The following is a 19,220-nucleotide window of genomic DNA, read 5'->3' as shown; positions in this document are numbered from 1 at the left end:
CTTAGAAACCTGGTTAAACTATCACTATGACATCATGGATGAATTCTAGAATATACTATATATCCTAGAAACCTGGTTAAACTATCACTATGACATCATGGATGAATTCTAGAATATACTATATATCCTAGAAACCTGGTTAAACTATCATTATGACATCATGGATGAATTCTAGAATATAATATATATCCTAGAAATCTGGTTAAACTATCATTATGACATCATGGATGAATTCTAGAATATAATATATATCCTAGAAATCTGGTTAAACTATCATTATGACATCATGCATTGCCAGTCCTTGTATTCATAGTGTAGTAAATTCGTGGGGAAGCCCTGAGCTGAACTCAAACCTGGGTCCAGTGACTGTCAAGCCAACACCTTATAACTGTTACACCAAGATGTCTGAACTTCTTGACGAGTTCGCTAGGTGTTGAGTTAGGGTTGCTACAATAGCTTTCTCTATGAATTTTAGAGTGGTTACATTTCTCCAGCCCCATCCCTCAGCTGTTTACCAAACCAAGTCTCTTGGCAGCCATTTTGTTGCTGTTTAAATACTAGGTTGTCCCTTTAAAAAAGCCACACATCAATCAACCAACCTGCAGTTGAAACAATAACAAGGCTCTCATTCCACAACTGTTTTGCTAATAAGATGATGATGGGCCTGGAGACATTTAACTAGTCTCAAATTCACAGACAGACCTATGGATGCAAGGACTGACCATCCATGATATCAACATTATAGTTTTAACCATGTTGAGGCTATACAGTGTTGATTTACATTGTTTCTAAACATTGGAGTAAAAAAAACGTATTTCCCCTTTAACACCAAACATCAGTTCAACAACTGCAGAGTTTGTACCTCTGTTTTTAAGACAGTACTTACCAGTGGTAATCACGGCCCGGTTTCTCAAAACCATCTTATGGCTAAGTTCATCTTTAGAACCACTGGATGCCTTAAATTGCGTTTGGGAAATCGGGCCCAGATATCCAGTTTCCTCCTCCTCTTCTTCCGATGAGACCGTAATCTCCCCCTCCTCCGCTTTCACTTCAAAAACTGAATCCTCCTCATCTTTTACTGTAACACCCTCCTCCTCTTTCACTCTGAACGCCTCTTCTTTCACTGTAACGTCTTCCTCTTCTTTCACTGAAACGTCTTTCTCTTCTTCTTTCAGGGTAACAGCCTCACCCTCTACTTGTTTTTGTATTGTAACATCCTTCTCTTCCTCCTCCTCTTTGATGAGAGCTTCTTTCTCCGTCCAGCAGACCGTCTCTTCTTCAGCAGGAAGAGAGTAATTTAGTGAACTCATGGTCGGAGATGTTAGCTAGCTAGGCTAATGCTAACTTAACCAGCCCGCTAGCTGAATAATAACAACAACACTGTAAATATGAAATGAAATATGATAACTAACTAACCAGACGACAGACGAGGGTTTAAAATACAGTGGCTAATATACACTAAAGAGTCTAAAGAGCTTTATGGGTTCGGCTATTTTGGCTAGCAAGCTACCGAGGTGGCTGAATAACTGTTGCTGCTGCTGAAAGAAACGTTCCGTCCACTAGATTATACGTCACACTAACAGCATTGCGTTCCGTCCACTAGATTATACGTCACACTAACAGCATTGCCTTAAAATCGCACACCGCCATCTGCTGACTGCAGTGGGTAACGCTCAGTCTGAACCTCTGACTGCGATGGAGATGTGCGACTTTAAGACAATGACGCTAGTGTGACGTAAAATATATATTATAATGTTCAGACAAAAAGTTAGTGTAGGAAGCATGAGTTTTTACTCACCAGTGTAACAATACAGTGTGGTTATAGACTTAGTAACTTAGTTGTGTTCACGATCTGGTTCCCTACAAGCACAACCAGTTATGTTTTTGAATTATCACATATGTATTAATTTATTTCGGGATTCTGGGTAATCCACAGCAGATTTATGGAGAATTGCTGTGGGTGAGTTCAAAATTGAATAGTCCCGGGATAGAAATATATAAAGTTGACATTACACCATAAAATCCACATTTTAAATCATACATTAGCAATTTATGTTTTAGTAACTACTGTTGTTGGTTTGGCGTCAAATAAGCCTCTCTTTATATGTTATTTGCCAAATCTCCGTTTTCCATGTGGGTTTTTTGCTAAAGTTCCCTCTTTCAAGTTGGTATCTAACTGGAAAACGCATCTTCTTTAGGAGTGTTATTTTTACCCTGTCGACTACTGATCATTCATCCACACTGTGTGTCTCATCAATGCAGGTCATTTATGACAAATGTATGAAGTACATGTTCTCTAAACCCATGAACACCTGCCAGTTTATTAGCCCGGTTTTGTTAGTTTAGGTGTGTTATACTTCTTCACCACCAGAGGGGGACATTTAGTCATTTTCCAGGTTAATTTGATATATTTTGATACTAAAATGGATGACAGTTTATTCTCATGTAGTGAATATGAGATACATGGAAACAATTGATTCATTTATTATAGTAAATTATGAATTAGTAGGAATTGTTAAATCCACTATACGATCACAATTACTTTGATAGACATTTCAATAGTTTTTTTGGTTAGTATATTATAGGGCAGATTTATGGAGAATTGCTGTGGGAGTTCTATTTATATCCCGTCACTACTGATCATTCATCCTTACTGTGTGTGTCCCATCATTGCAGCTTTGGAAATAAATGAACTATCCATCCATTGCTCCTTCCTGTGTTGACTCACTGACTTGAGAGACCGGGAAGGTCACACTAGCTCGATAGGTTGATATCTAGCTCAATAGCTCATCCTTTATGTTGTGTCAACTTGTCGATATGTTACGTACCGGAGCTACGAGCCGTGTCCAAATCACAAAACAATCATTCAAAGCAGTGTGCTGATGCCTGTATCACTTTATCAGCATCACGTGATCAATGACGTCTGAAGATTAATTCGTAGTATTTCGTAGAAGAACCACCTGATTAGTTTGGTAACTTGCTGCTACGTGTTATGGTGTGGGATGTCATCTATAATAATGACATAAAGGCTATGCTGCTACGGTGTGTGACTTCATCTATAAAATGTGGCTGTTCTAAATTCTGTTTCGCTCAAAGCCTTGAGTAATGAACCTATTTTGACACAATTGGCTGGAAAGCATCAATGATTCAGGAAGTTTTGTTTCCCCATCACTACTTTTCAGCATGTTCTCTGTGAAGTAGACTATGGGAGTTCTGCAACTTTTACAACCTTGGCTAACTGCTAGCGCGCTAGCTGATTGACACCTGTAATCTTTATATTTTTGGGATTTTCCCTGCCATCATTCTGTTTGTCTCTTTTGATCTGCAGTTATGTTTTAGTTGGGTTTTGTTAGTTGGGTTCTAACTGGTCTCAAATAGTTGGGCTCCAGCTCGCTGACCATAGCTAGTTGACTAAATAGCTAATGTTAGCTGGCTGGCTAAGATAAATAGTTGGTTAGATGGCGTTATGTATTTCCAAAACGTTGGTTTACTTTAATCACTCAAGTCACGAGTGCAAACGATTGGTTTAATTTGAAATTCTACATTTGAAGTTATTTCTGTTGTAGTTTACATCATAGGGAATAGGCTGGTCCTCCATATTACACACACCTGACTTTGGCATTCTTCTAAATTCTGATTGGTTTTATGTAATAAGGTATAACTTTGCATTGGGACTTAAAACATATATTTCATTTGATATTTTATCAACATACACATACAAATTACAACACCATACAAACATTAACTACATCACACCTGCCCAGACTCACTGGAACACACCTCCATCTCCATTAACTACATCACACCTGCCCAGACCCACTAGAACACAGCCCTATCTCCATTAACTACATCACACCTGCCCAGACCCACTAGAACACAGCCCTATCTCCATTAACTACATCACACCTGCCCAGACCCACTAGAACACACCTCCATCTCCATTAACTACATCACACCTCCATCTCCATTAACTGCATCACACCTGTTCAGACCCACTAGAACACACCTCCATCTCCATTAACTACATCACACCTGTCCAGACCCACTAGAACACACCTCCATCTCCATTAACTACATCACACCTGCCCAGACCCACTAGAACACACCTCCATCTCCATTAACTACATCACACCTGCCCAGACCCACTAGAACACACCTCCATCTCCATTAACTACATCACACCTGTCCAGACCCACTGGAACACAGCCAGAGCATTCATCAGCACCATTTTATTTCTCTCCGTCACTTTCAACTTTTAGATAATAAAGCATTTGACCTTTCTACTGAATTAACAACAGAGGATTGGTTGATTTCCAGGTTTAATTAAGTATTATATTTAAGATGATTTATGAGAAAAGTATCGTCCAACTCTGGGGTATCTCACTGCACCCTCAAAAGCCATGTTTTGAAATATACAGACAGACGGATTAAAAGTAATTTTACATTGTATAACTGTACTTCTGACAGCCAACTTTCTAACTCCGCCCATAACTTTATGACATCATAACATTCCCAGAAGGATTACTGAGTCATTGTTAGTTTTACACTGAAGACATGACTCTGCCGTTGTGCTGTACAATTTGTGGATTTTGTCTCTTGTATAATAAGGGACTATCATTTGTCCCAACATCACAGGCCACAGACTTTGATGCAGTTAAAGACTTCCAAAAGTGTTTCCGCAGTTTAAGATCAACTGAGTTTTTTTAATGGTGTTTCTCCCTGTGCACCTGTCAATGTAAATCCTTTGAACGAGACAAGTTACCAGACAGGACATATTGCTAATGTTCTTCCCATTGATAACCTGAATGACAATTAACTTGTGGGCGGTTGTGGGGATGACGTCCTATTCGAAGACGTCGTCCATCGGGATTCCCCAAAAAAGAAGACGCTCTGGATTGATCACTGGAGTCAGATGTGAAGGAGGAGGTTGATCATCAGGAGTCAGATGTGATGGAGGAGGTTGATCATCAGGAGTCAGATGTGAAGGAGGAGGTTGATCATCAGGAGTCAGATGTGAAGGAGGAGGTTGATCATCAGGAGTCAGATGTGAAGGAGGAGGTTGATCATCAGGAGTCAGATTTGAAGGAGGAGGTTGATCATCAGGAGTCAGATGTGAAGGAGGAGGTTGATCATCAGTGAACCTCTAGGATTGTGGCTGGGCTGGCGTTTACACTTCCAGCTTGGTCCTATATTTTGATACAGTGAATGTTGATATTGTGAACCTATGTTATATATTTGTACCTCCTGTTTCATGAAGTGATGTCACTAACTACTGGCCCTATATATACAGTGCAGTCAGATATTATTCAGACCCCTTCACCTTTTCCACATTTTGTTACGGTACAGCCTTATCCTAAAATGGATTAAATCATTTTTTCCCTTCATCAATCTACACAATACCCCATAATGACATCACAATACCCCATAATGACAAAGCAAAAAGAGTTAAATAAATGAAAAAAATTGATTTTCTTTCAAAAACAAGTGACCTCAAACTTTTGAATGGTAGTGTACATCTACATTATGTATTGTTACACCATCTAGGAGCAGTATGGACCTAGTCTGTTCATTATATACATCTACATGATATATTGTTACACCATGTAGGAGCAGTATAGACCTAGTCTGTTCATTATATACATCTATATGATGTATTGTTACACCATGTTGGAGCAGTATAGACCTAGTCTGTTCATTATATACATCTATATGATTTATTGTTACACCATGTTGGAGCAGTATAGACCTAGTCTGTTCATTATATACATCTATATGATTTATTGTTACACCGTGTAGGAGCAGTATAGACCTAGTCTGTTCATTATATACATCTATATGATGTGTTGTTACACCATGTAGGAGCAGTATAGACCTACAGTAGCTAGCTGCTAATTTAGATGTAGTATAACTTAATGAAACTGCCTTAAATATGCTGTGGTAAACATTTTTTATTCGTACTAATCAATCAACACATTCCTGTCTTTGTATGTCTCAATATAATAGTATTATTTAATGAAATCCATTTACAATAATCTTTGTCTGAAAATAAAATATGATCCTCAACTGCGTTTCCCCTCCAGTCAGCAGACGGCGATGTGCGTCTTTCAGGCGACGCTGCCAGCGTGACGTAAAATCTAGTGGACGGTTCTTCATAAACAGCTCGTCAACCACCTCGGTAGCTTGCTAGCCAACATAGCCGAAATATTCAAGCTATTTATACTCTTTCGGTGTATATAAGCTACTGTGTGTTAGACACACTTCTGTCGTATCTACTTGTTAACCTATTTAATTTAATATTACGTTATTTGTTATTAGTCAGCTATAGTAGTTCGCTGGTTAAGTTAGCACTAGCCTAGTCGCTAATGATAGCTAGCTAGCTAACATCCCCGAACATGAGCTCACTAAACCTCTCCCCTCTTGTTAAAGAAGAGGAGGTCTGCTGGACGGAGAAAGAAGCTCTGGGGCTGAACATTGTCGTGAAAGAGGAGGAGGATGTCACAGTAAAACAAGAAGTAGAGGGTGAGGCTGTTACAGTGAAAGAAGAGAAAGACGTTTCAGTGAAAGAAGAGGAAGACGCGTTCAGAGTGAAAGAGGAGGAGGATGTAGTTTTTGGAGTGAAGAAGGAAGGGGAGATTACTGTCACATTGAAAGATGAAGAGGAGGAAATAGGAGATTTGATTAACACCAGTAAGTACCGCCTTAAATGTGTTTTTAACTTTGGGTATTCGTAGTTGGCTCGTCAATACCTCTTCAACGGAGGGCCCAGGATGATGACTGATATGTCTAGAATCAGACGACTAGAGAACAAGCTACCCCTTGTTTTCTCCGTTTCCAAAAAGTGACTTAACATATATATTTGAGAAGGGTCTATCTGCTGACCGCAGACTGGGGGGCACGGCATGTAGTGATTTTCATGTAGTGATGATTTACTGCACACCGTGCCCCCCAATAGTGCCATGCGAGAGTTGGGTTGGCTACACCAAAGATTATGGATATACTGACAAGATGTCTCTCCGCCCTAACAAGGGGAGTCGTTGTCCACAAAGCGGCACTGCGGGTTGTCTAGCTCCCGCCTATCCATTCTTTGGATTGGTGGATTCATCTTATTATTGTAATCTATTGTTTATATTCTATGAGGGTTGTTGTCGTCAACTGCCTGTATTCAATGGAGAGAGATGCTAAGCTACTAGCATGAATATGCACCGCCTGTATTCAATGGAGAGAGATGCTAAGCTACTAGCATGAATATGCACCGCCTGTATTCAATGGAGAGAGATGCTAAGCTACTAGCATGAATATGCATAGCGATCTGGAGACAACTCCTATAGTGTTTTTATCAAAGTTGTCGGTATGTCACGTGTCCACATAACAACGTAAGCATTACGAAACTTCTGTTGGTTCAAGTAAACCTCACGTAGCAAATATGCCATTCATTTTGTTGTTGACCAAATTGACACTTTCCACATTGTGTTGATAATTGTTTCCACTTGGATACAACCTACTGTAACTTACTGGCATGACCTAGAGAGTTACAACCTACTGTAACCTACTGGCATGACCTAGAGAGATACAACCTACTGTAGCCTACTGGCATGACCTAGAGAGATACATCCTACTGTAACCTACTGGCATGACCTAGAGAGTTACAACCTACTGTAGCTACTGGCATGACCTAGAGAGTTACAACCTACTGTAGCCTACTGGCATGACCTAGAGAGTTACAACCTACTGTAGCCTACTGGCATGACCTAGAGAGTTACAACCTATTGAAGCCTACTGGCATGACCTAGAGAGATACAACCTACTGTAGCCTACTGGCGTGACCTAGAGAGATACAACCTACTGTAGCCTACTGGCATGACCTAGAGAGATACAACCTACTGTAGACTACTGGCATGACCTAGAGAGTTACAACCTACTGTAACCTACTGGCTTGACCTAGAGAGTTACAACCTGCTGTAACCTACTGGCATGACCTAGAGAGTTACACCCTACTGTAGCCTACTGGCTTGACCTAGAGAGCTAAAGTTGTTCAATACCTGGATTTTAAATGAATATTTTCCAGTAATAATGATAATTTGTGTCTTCCTATCCACATGTGGGATCCCTCTCCTATGTCTTCCTCTCTACACCAATAATAGACAACTACTATGGGTCTCCCAATCACGGCCTGGTGTGATACAGCCTGGATTGGAACCAGGGACTGTAGTGACACCTCTTGCACTGAGATGCAGTGGCTTAGACCGCTGCGTCCGTGTGTATGTTTACCTTTTTAACTGTACTAGAATGTTAAAAGGCCGCTAAAATTTTAAATATCGGTTATCGGTATCGTTTTTTGGGGCAAGGAAAATACTGGCCAAAAATGATATATCGGTGCATCCCATTATTTTAAAATTGATTATTATTTTTTAAAATCCTCATCAATCTACACACAATACCCCATAATGCCATCACAATAGCCCATAATGCCATCACAATACTCCTTAATGCCAAATCAAAAACAGGTTTAGATTTTTTGCAAATGTATTAAAACTATTCCCCAGGATAACTAGTCTGAGTAATGTAAGATGTAAGATCCCAGGATAACTAGTCTCAGAGTAATGTAAGATCCCAGGATAAATAGTCTCAGAGTAATGTTAGATCCCAGGATAACTAGTCTCAGAGTAATGTTAGATCCCAGGATAACTAGTCTCAGAGTAATTTTTGATCCCAGGATAACTAGTCTCAGAGTAATGTAAGTCTCAGATAGTTTTAACCCATTACAGTCTAAGCCCAGTCTGAGGGGGAGGTTCTTCTAAGCTATATGGAATTGTTTTAAGAAGATTTAAACAACATGAAGGGCTTCCCCTGTATTGTACTGTTTTAAGAAGGTTATACCAAGGATCATTTTGCTATTTGATTTTGAACTGTAAGACCCATGGAAGTATCAACAAAAAATATTTGTCCATACTGCTGTAACCCATAGAACACCAGTAACCATAGTAACACATTGGATAGCATTCACAACATGGAACAACACTAACCATAGTAACACATTGGATAACATTCACAACATGGAACAACAGTAACCATAGTAACACATTGGATAACATTCACAACATGGAACAACAGTAACCATAGTAACACATTGGATAGCATTCACAACATGGAACAACAGTAACCATAGTAACACATTGGATAGCATTCACAACATGGAACAACAGTAACCATAGTAACACATTGGATAACATTCACAACATGGAACAACAGTAACCATAGTAGTATTGTTTCCCCCAGAACATCTAAAGGAAGTTTGTTCTGAAGTGTCTTTCTTATATCTAAGATATGTAAAAAATTATATCTATTTTTTTTACATGTCTTTAAGTCTTTAACCCCCTTTTTTTGTCACTTAAGTCTTTCCACATTTTGTTACGTTACAGCCTTATTCTACAATGGATTAAATAAATAAAAATCCTCATCAGTCTACACACAATACCCCGTAATGACAAAGAGAAAATAGGTTTGGAGAATTTTTTAAACATTTATTAAAAATAAAAAACAGAAATACCTTATTTACATAAGTATTCAGACCCTTTGCTATGAGACTTGAAATTGACCTCAGGTGCATACTGTTTCCATTGATCATTGTTGAGATGTTTCTACAACTTGATTGGAGTCCACCTGTGGTAAATTCAATTGATTGACATGATTTGGAAAGGCACACACCTGTCTGGCTACCACAGCATTCTGAAGCGATACGCCATCCCATCTGGTTTGCGCTTAGTGGGACTATCATTTGTTTTTCAACAGGACAATGACCCAACACACCTCCAGGCTGTGTAAGGGTTATTTGACCAAAAAGGAGAGTGATGGAGTGCTGCACCAGATTATCTGGCCTTCACAATCACCCGACCTCAACCCAATTGAGATGGTTTGGGATGAGTTGGACCACAGAGTGAAGGAAAGCAGCCAACAAGTGCTCAGCATATTTGGGAACTCCTTCAAGACTGTTGGAAAAGCATTTCAGGTGAAGCTGGTTGAGAGAATGCCAAGAGTGTGCAAAGCTGTCATCAAGGCAAAGGGTTGCTACTTTGAAAAATCTAAAATATATTTTGAATTGTTTACCACTTTTTTTGGTTACTACATGATTCCATATGTGTTATTTCATAGTTTTGATTTCTTCACGATTATTCTACAATGTAGATAAAATGGTAAAACAAATAATTATAACCCTTGAATGAGTAGGTGTGTCCACTCTTTTGACTGGTAATGTATATCTCATGAATGTTTTTACATTCAGTTACATGAAGTCACTTTCTTACCACTTCTTCCATAGTCAAACATGTCAAACAGATTTTTTTAAATCAAAAGGGATGCTGTCAAAAATGTATTGAATTCAAATGGATTTACCCAGCCTACAAAGCACTACAGCCACTCTGTGACAACCAGTTCTGCTCTTTTATTGAGGGATATAGTCTAGATTAAACTTCATAGGAAGACAGTTTTATCATGTGGAGGTTTCATTTCGATCTCTGTTTAACGACATACTATGTGTGTCTTTGCAAGGAGAGAAACCAGACTCTCACTCTGACAGCGGGAAGAGTCCTTCAGGGGAACCAGACCCAGAGACGCCCAAACCAGCGAGACTGCTCCCACTGTGAAAATAGTTTTTGCTGGTTAGGGAACCTAAAACTGCATGAGAGGACACACACAGGAGAAAAGCCTTACCACTGTTCCCACTGTGGAATGAGTTTTATTCAGTTATGGGACCTACAAATTCATGAGAGGATACACACAGGAGAAAAGCCTTACCAATGTTCCCAGTGTAGAAAGAGTTGTACTATGTTAACTAACCTGAAAAGGCATGAGAGAATACACACAGGAGAAAAGCATTTTCTGCTCCCAGTGAAAAAATAGATTTTCACGAATGGCGTACCTTATAGCTCATGAGAGGATACAGAGGAGAAAAGCCTTTCCAATGCTCCCAGTCTGGAAAGGGTTTTACCTGGTCAAGTAGCCTGAAGATGACCACCCGGCCAAACTACACAATCGGGGGAGAAGGGCCTTTGTCAGGGAGGTGACCAAGAACGCGATGGTTACTCTGACAGAGCTCTAGAGTTCCTCTGTTGAGATGGGAGAACCTTCCGGAAGGACAACCATCTCTGCAGCACTCCACCAATCAGGCATTTGTGGTAGAGTGGCCAGACGGAAGCCACTCCTCAGTAAAAGGCACCTAACAGCCCGCTTGGAGTTTGCCAAAAAGGCACCTAAAGGACTCTCAGACGATGAGAAACAAGATTCTCTGGTCTGATGAAACCAAGATTGAACTCTTTGGCCTGAATGCCTTTTGGAAACCTCCAAGCTGGCTATCATGTGCCTTATATTAAGGTATATACATATAGATATATATACATATATATATATATATAGTCTGTTCAACCTCTCTTTCGTATCGTCCGAGATTCCTAAAGATTGTAAAGCTGCCGTGGTCATCCCCCTCTCCAAAGGGTGTGACACTCTAGACCCAAACTGTTACAGACCTATATCCATCCTGCCCTGCCCTTCTAAAGTCTTCGAAAGCCAAGTTAACAAACAAGATCACTGACCATTTCGAATCCCACTGTACCTTCTTCGCTGTGAAATCCGGTTTCCGAGCTGGTCACGGGTGCACCTCATCCACGCTCAAGGTACTAAACAATATCATAACCTCCATCAATAAAAGACAGTACTGTGCAGCTGTCTTCATCGACCTGGCCAAGGCTTTTGACTTTGTCAATCACCGTATTCTTATCATCAGACTCAACAGCCGATAAGAACAACCGATCAATCAACAACCGATCGCTGCCCACACCCGCCCGACTAGCACCACTACTCTGGACGGTTCTGACTTAGAATATGTGGACAACTATAAATATCTAGGTGTCTGGCTAGACTGTAAACTCTCCTTCCAGACTAATATTAAGCATTTCCAATCCAAAATTAAATCTAGAATTGGCTTCCTATTTCGCAAGAAAGCCTCCTTCACTCACACTGCCAAACATACCCTCGTAAAAACTGACCATCCTACCGATCCTTGACTTCAGTGATGTCATCTATAAAATAGCCTCCAACACTCTACTCAGCAAACTGGATGCAGTCCATCACAGTGCCATCCGTTTTGTCACCAAAGCCCCATATACCACCCACCACCAGGACCTGTATGCTCTCGTCGGCTGGCACTCGCTACATATTCGTCGCCAAACCAACTAGCTCCAGGTATAAGTCTTTGCTAGGCCGCCTTAACTCAGATCACTGGTCACCATAGCAACACCCACCCATAGCACGCGCTCCAGGAAGTATATCTCACTGGTCATCCACAAAGCCAACACCTACTTTGGCCACCTTTCCTTCCAGTTCTCTGCTGCCAATGACTGGAACAAAGTGCAAAAATTGCTGAAGTTGGAGACATACATCTCCCTCACTAACTTTAAGCATCAGCTATCTGAGCAGCTTACCGATCGCTGCAGCTGTACATAGCCCATCTGTAAATAGCCCATCCAACTGCATACCTCATCCCCGTGTTTTTATTTACTTTTTTTGCTCTTTTGCACACCAGTAATTCTACTTGCACATCATCATCTGCACATCTATCACTCCAGTGTTAATATGCTAAATTGTAATTACTTTGATACTATGGCCTATTTATTGCCTTACCTCCTTACTCCATTTGCACACACTGTATATATATTTTTCTATTGTGTTATTGACTGTACGTTTGTTTATCCCAAGTGTATGTAACTCTTTTTTTTGTCGCACTGCTTTGCTTTATCTTGGCCAGGTCGCACTTGTAAAATAGAACTTGTTCTCGACTGGCCTACCTGGTTAAATAAAGGTGAAATACAAAGAAATCTTAACTTTATTAGCAACACCCAAATGTATACTGTCATTAAGGCAGTTATTCAATAATTACACATAATTCTTAATACTGTAGCACACATTTATATTAAGCAGGACATTCAAACGAGCCTTACAATTATAATCCAAAGTAGTGTGAAATGTACTCATAATCAACCTGGAAATAGAGGTTACTACCCCGAGTTTTCCCCTATTCACATTCAGAATACATTGTGAAAAACTAAAATCTTTGCTCACCATTTTTGCTCCAGGCAGATATACTACATCCATAACTTGTGGTTTCCTCATTAGCAGATATACTACATCCATTACTATCGGTTTCCTCATTAGCAGGGAGGTGTTTCTGCAATCAAATTGTGTGCGCATCGCCCTTGTGCCGCAATTTTATTAAACACAGAAAGGGGCCTATATTGGAGACCAAAAGTCGTCTGGCACACTGCTTAGAGTTTCAACAACATGAATAACTTATTTCTAGTCTACAATCATCGATGTTACTACTAAAATATGACTATTCTTGCTCATTTTAAGACAATTGTCAAATAATTTTAACATTCATTACAGAAATCAATTGTTGTACAACATCATGGCTACGCTGTTGGCATCACCTTTTACAGTGGATTTCCACTGTTGTGGGCCTTTAATCATCTGACTTTGTTGTTCACACAGGAGAGATACGGGACTATCGTGGATCCTCTGGGGAGCATCAACAACCTCATGATGCTGACGAGGCAGAGAAGAGTCTCTCCAGATCAGAACGCCTCAATAAACACCTGCAGAGATCCACAGGGAAGAGAACTCACTGCTGCTCTGACTGTGGGAAGAGATTCACCTCATCAGGCATTAAAATTCATCAAAGGATCCACACAGGAGAGAAATCTAATAGCTGTGATCAATGTGGGAAGAGTTTTACTACATCTGGCTCTCTGACAGTACACCAGAGAATACACACAGGAGATAAACCTTATAGCTGTGATCAATGTGGGAAGAGTTTTGTTACATCTAGCAATCTGACTATACACCAGAGAACACACACAGGAGAGAAACCTTATAGTTGTGATCAATGTGGGAAGAGTTTTGTTACATCTAGCAATCTGACTATACACCAGAGAACACACACAGGAGAGAAACCTTGTAGCTGTGATCAATGTGGGAAGAGTTTCACTACTTCTGGCTATCTGACAGTGCACCAGAGAACACACACAGGAGTGAAACCGTATAGCTGTGATCAATGTGGGAAGAGTTTTTGTCAATCTAGTGATCTGACAGTACACCAGAGAACACACACAGGAGAGAAACCTTATAGCTGTGATCAATGTGGGAGGAGTTTTACTACATCTGGCTCTCTGACTTTACACCAGAGAACACACACAGGAGAGAAATCTTATAGCTGTGGTCAATGTGGGAAGAGTTTTACTACTTCTGGCTATCTGACTTTACACCAGAGAACACACACAGGAGATGAACTTTATAGCTGTGATCAATGTGGGAAGAGTTTTGTTAAATCTGACCAGCTCACAGTGCACCAGAGAATACACACAGGCGAGAAATCTTATAGCTGTGGTCAATGTGGGAAGAGTTTTACTACATCTGGCTCTCTGACTGTACACCAGAGAACACACACAGGAGAGAAACCTTATAGCTGTGATCAATGTGGGAAGAGTTTTGGTCAATCTGGCCAGCTGACTGCACACCAGAGAACACACACAGGAGAGAAACCTTATAGCTGTGGTCAATGTTGGAAGAGTTTTGGTCAATCTAGCCAGCTGACATTACACCAGAGAACACACACAGGAGAGAAGTCTTATAGCTGTGATCAATGTGGGAAGAGATACTCTGGTAAAAGATCTCTGATCAAACATCAGAAAATACATGAAGGAGTTTTTTCATGATATCAATTAAACAATTAATTAATGTCACAATGTAGAATGTTTTACCATTTACATTTAAGTCATTTAGCAGACGCTCTTATCCAGAGCGACTTACAAATTGGAAAGTTCATACATATTCATCCTGGTCCCCCCGTGGGAATTGAACCCACAACCCTGGCGTTGCAAGCGCCATGCTCTACCAACTGAGCCACACGGGACCACCATTGTAGTAGGAGTATTTAAATGATGTCACAATGTAGAACCCTAAACGTTTGTCCCCTGTTCTATTGATTTCAACATGATATGGATATTAGCCTCAGGGGGGAAATCCAGGCTCTGAATTGGAAGAGTACTATTTATGTGATTTAACAAAAAGTGACTAACAAAAAAGAGTTGTGTTACACTTACCACATTGGTGACCCACTGGAATCACAAAGTAGTGAGCTGTTTACCACGTTGGTGACCCACTGGATTTAAAATGCAACACTTCAAACTGTTTCTGCATATTGGTTATTGATTTGGACACATTAAAACTGTGTTTTGACATTGCACTAATCCCATTTAGCAAAATGTCATTCAAAAGACGTTGAAAATAAGACTATGCCCGACGTCCAATATATGTTCGACGTCCGGTTGTAGTTGAAAGTTGAAAAGATGTCTTTTCGGGTCGTTCTTTTTTCAATGACTTGAAAACAACTTAATTTCAACATACTTGCAGCCTAAACACATGGACGCAGTAAATGCTAATTGTCTTTATTCCACTACTGAAGAAGCATGACTCAAATCACCTCATATTTCAAACATCCAGCCTGACAAAAGATACATGTTTTATTATTCCATGCCTCACCATTAAGTTCATTATTGCCAATACATATTAACAAAGGGGTGAATATTTGGTTTTGATATTTCATATTTACAATCATGTAACATTTACTAATCATAGTGATTCATGCAACCAACTTGACATTTTTGGGTACATTTATATTGACATTGTTACCCTGCTTTTATAATATCAGGGTTCATTCTCAGATGTACTCCCAAATGTACTAGAGCATGACAGTGGGGACTTTATATGCAACAACATGCCTATTGAGTGAACCCTGAAAAGAGAGAGAAGCTCCACAGTGAGGAGAAGAAGCTAGAAGCTAGTGAGTTTTAGGAAGACGAGAGTTCTAGAAGCTAGTGAGTTTTAGGAAAACGAGAGTTCTAGAAGCTAGTGAGTTTTAGGAAGACGAGAGTTCTAGAAGCTAGTGAGTTTTTAGGAAGACGAGAGTTCTAGAAGCTAGTGAGTTTTAGGAAGACGAGAGGTCTAGAAGCTAGTGAGTTTTAGGAAGACGAGAGTTCTAGAAGCTAGTGAGTTTTAGGAAGACGAGAGTTCTAGAAGCTAGTGAGTTTTAGGAAGACGAGAGTTCTAGAAGCTAGTTAGTTTTAGGAAGACGAGAGTTCTAGAAGCTATTGAGTTTTAGGAAGACGAGAGTTCTAGAAGCTAGTGAGTTTTAGGGAGACGAGAGTTCTAGAAGCTAGTGAGTTTTAGGAAGACGAGAGTTCTAGAAGCTATTGAGTTTTAGGAAGACGAGAGTTCTAGAAGCTATTGAGGTTTAGGGAGACGAGAGTTCTAGAAGCTAGTGAGTTTTAGGAAGACGAGAGTTCTAGAAGCTAGTGAGTTTTTAGGAAGACGAGAGTTCTAGAAGCTATTGAGGTTTAGGAAGACGAGAGTTCTAGAAGCTAGTGAGTTTTAGGAAGACGAGAGTTCTAGAAGCTAGTGAGTTTTAGGAAGACGAGAGTTCTAGAAGCTAGTGAGTTTTTAGGAAAACGAGAGTTCTAGAAGCTAGTGAGTTTTTAGGAAGACGAGAGTTCTAGAAGATAGTGAGTTCTAGGATTATATAGAAAGAAAAAGGAGAAAAAAATAATATGATCGTATATTATTATTTAGAAACGTGTTTTTTCTTGTTTTTAAATGTTGACAGCCAGTAGACACCATGTTTATATTGTAGAAGGTGAAGCATTGTAGATGATTATGTGAAATGGAAGTTGTAGAGATACTCTGAATGATTGGCTATGAAAAGCCAACTGACATTTACTCCTGAGGTGCAGATCTGTTGCACCTTCGACAACCACTGTGATTATTAATATTAGACCCTGCTGGTCATCTATGAACGTTTGAACATCTTGGCCATGTTCTGTTATAATCTCCACTCGGCACAGCCAGAAGAGGACTGGCCACCCCTCAGAGCCTGATTCCTATCAAGGTTTCTTCCTAGGTTCTTGTCTTTCTAGGGAGTTTTTCCTAGCCACCGTGCTTCTACACCTGCATGGCTTGCTGTTTGGGGTTTTAGGCTGGGTTTCTGTACAGTACTCTGTGACATCAGCTGATGTAAGAAGGGCTTTATAAATACATTTGATTGATTGTACAACTGAATGCATTCAACTGAAATGTGTCTTGGGAGCACTGATTGGTGTCACCTCGTTAGTCAGTATGTGTTACACCTGTGCTGGCTTGTCCATCTCGTTAATGGGAAGGTGTTTCACCTGTGCTGGTCCAGGTTCTATTTAAGAGTGTCTGGCCCAGTGCTCCAGTTGTCTTGATAGATGTGGAGAGTCAACACCTTTAGTTGCTCCACCTTTTTGGTTTACTTTCTGTCTTTAAGTTTGGTGTGGGTTTTTCTTTTGTTTGCCTCTTCTTGGGCAGATTTAGTGGGTCTCATGGGTGGTGTCTTTTATGTCCCAGTTGTTGTTACTAGTCAACTTTCAGTCAACACCCCCATAGTGTCTTTGAGAACGCCTCCTAAAAAACAAACTTATATTTTGGGTTGGATATTTTATCCAATTAGTGTTTTAATCAATGGCATTTCCTTAGAATGCTCATTGGTCTTTCAGTTGTTAATCTTCAGGTTATTTTTGTGTACTAAGTATTTCTGTTTATTTTCATTGTTTTCTCCTGTGAAGCCATTGTGTTGCATCCATGTCTGAAATGTGCTGTATAAATAAAGCTTGATTTGATTTCAACAAATGAACCCAATGACTGACCAATCAACAGACCCTCCATCTTAGTATGAAAAACAGTATCAATCCCACTTTTCCAGCCTGCTGAAGGTGTGGTGGAGTGGTAAACACCACCCCCGTCTCTACCAGGGGCTTGAGGTGGTCTCCCACAGCTCTGCTGGTGGAGTGGTAAACACCACCCCCGGCTCTACCAGGTGCTTGAGGTGGTCTCCCACAGCTCTGCTGGTGGAGTGGTAAACACCACCCCCGGCTCTACCAGGGGCTTGAGGTGGTCTCCCACAGCTCTGCTGGTGGAGTGGTAAACACCACCCCCGGCTCTACCAGGGGCTTGAGGTGGTCTCCCATAGCTCTGCTGGTGGAGTGGTAAACCACCCCCGGCTCTACCAGGGGCTTGAGGTGGTCTCCCACAGCTCTGCTGTAAGGGCTGTCGTTCTCCTCATCCTCGGACGAGGAGAGGAGAGAAGGATCAGTGGACCAATACGCAGCATTTGGGAAATAAGCCATCTCTTTATTTACAACGATGGCAACACGAAAACAAACACTTACAAATTTACAAAACAAGAAAACGACGAAGACGAAAACCTGAACTTGAACTTACTTAACTAACGTAAAACTCACGGACAGGAACAGACTACATCAAAACGAAACGAACAGCCAAACAGTCCCGTATGGTGCAAAACATAACACAGATACGGAAGACAATCACCCACAAACAAACAGTGAGAACACCCTACCTAAATATGACTCTTAATTAGAGGAAAACGCAAACCACCTGCCTCTAATTAAGAGCCATACCAGGCAACCCAAAACCAACATAGAAACAGAAAACATAGACTGCCCACCCAAAACACACGCCCTGACCATAAACACATACAAAAACAACATAAAACAGGTCAGGAACGTTACAGAACCCCCCCCTCAAGGTGCGAACGCCGGGCGCACCAGCACAAAGTCCAGGGGAGGGTCTGGGTGGGCAGTTGACCACGGTGGTGGCTCAGGCTCTGGACGCTGTCCCCACACCACCATAGTCACTCCCCGCTTCTGTCTTCCCCTCCCAATGACCACCCTCAAACTAACATCCCCTAAATGAACGGCCAGCACCGGGACAAGGGGCAGCACCGGGACAAGGGGCAGCACCGGGACAAGGGGTAGCACCGGGACAAGGGGTAGCACCGGGACAAGGGGCAGCACCGGGACAAGGGGCAGCACCGGGACAAGGGGCAGCACCGGGACAAGGGGCAGCACCGGGACAAGGGGCAGGTACCGGCTGATATACTCAGGCAGATCCTGACTGAACAGCTCTCGACGCTCATGGCTGGCTGACGGCTCTCGACGCTCATGGCTGGCTGACGGCTCTCGACGCTCATGGCAGGCTGACGGCTCTCGACGCTCATGGCAGGCTGACGGCTCTCGACGCTCATGGCAGGCTGACGGCTCTCGACGCTCATGGCAGGCTGACGGCTCTCGACGCTCATG

The 19,220-nt window shown here is 41.2% G+C and overlaps 1 protein-coding gene across 1 annotated transcript; it reads left to right on the top strand.

The window, feature by feature from the left end:
• Positions 1-6,150: 6,150 nt before the first annotated feature.
• On the top strand, positions 6,151-17,789 carry LOC129847192 (zinc finger protein ZFP2-like). The gene is made up of 2 exons (XM_055915005.1): positions 6,151-6,687; positions 13,540-17,789. Exons 1-2 carry the CDS (start codon positions 6,393-6,395, stop codon positions 14,760-14,762), a joined length of 1,518 nt encoding a protein of 505 aa, XP_055770980.1. The 5' UTR covers positions 6,151-6,392; the 3' UTR covers positions 14,763-17,789.
• Positions 17,790-19,220: the final 1,431 nt, after the last annotated feature.

The sequence above is a fragment of the Salvelinus fontinalis genome, unplaced genomic scaffold (genome assembly GCF_029448725.1).
Source record: "Salvelinus fontinalis isolate EN_2023a unplaced genomic scaffold, ASM2944872v1 scaffold_0754, whole genome shotgun sequence".
Taxonomy (NCBI): Eukaryota; Metazoa; Chordata; class Actinopteri; order Salmoniformes; family Salmonidae; genus Salvelinus; species Salvelinus fontinalis.
Note: the sequence above shows the minus strand (reverse complement) of the source record. Positions and strands in the feature narration are given on the sequence as shown.

What these genes read in the sequence shown, in the direction of transcription:
- LOC129847192 (XM_055915005.1), top strand. Translation starts at nt 6,393, where the DNA reads ATGAGCTCACTAAACCTCTCCCCTCTTGTTAAAGAAGAGGAGGTCTGC. An exon ending in AGGAGATTTGATTAACACCA is followed by an intron (nt 6,688 to 13,539) that starts GTAAGTACCGCC and finishes TTGTTCACACAG; the next exon opens with GAGAGATACGGGACTATCGT.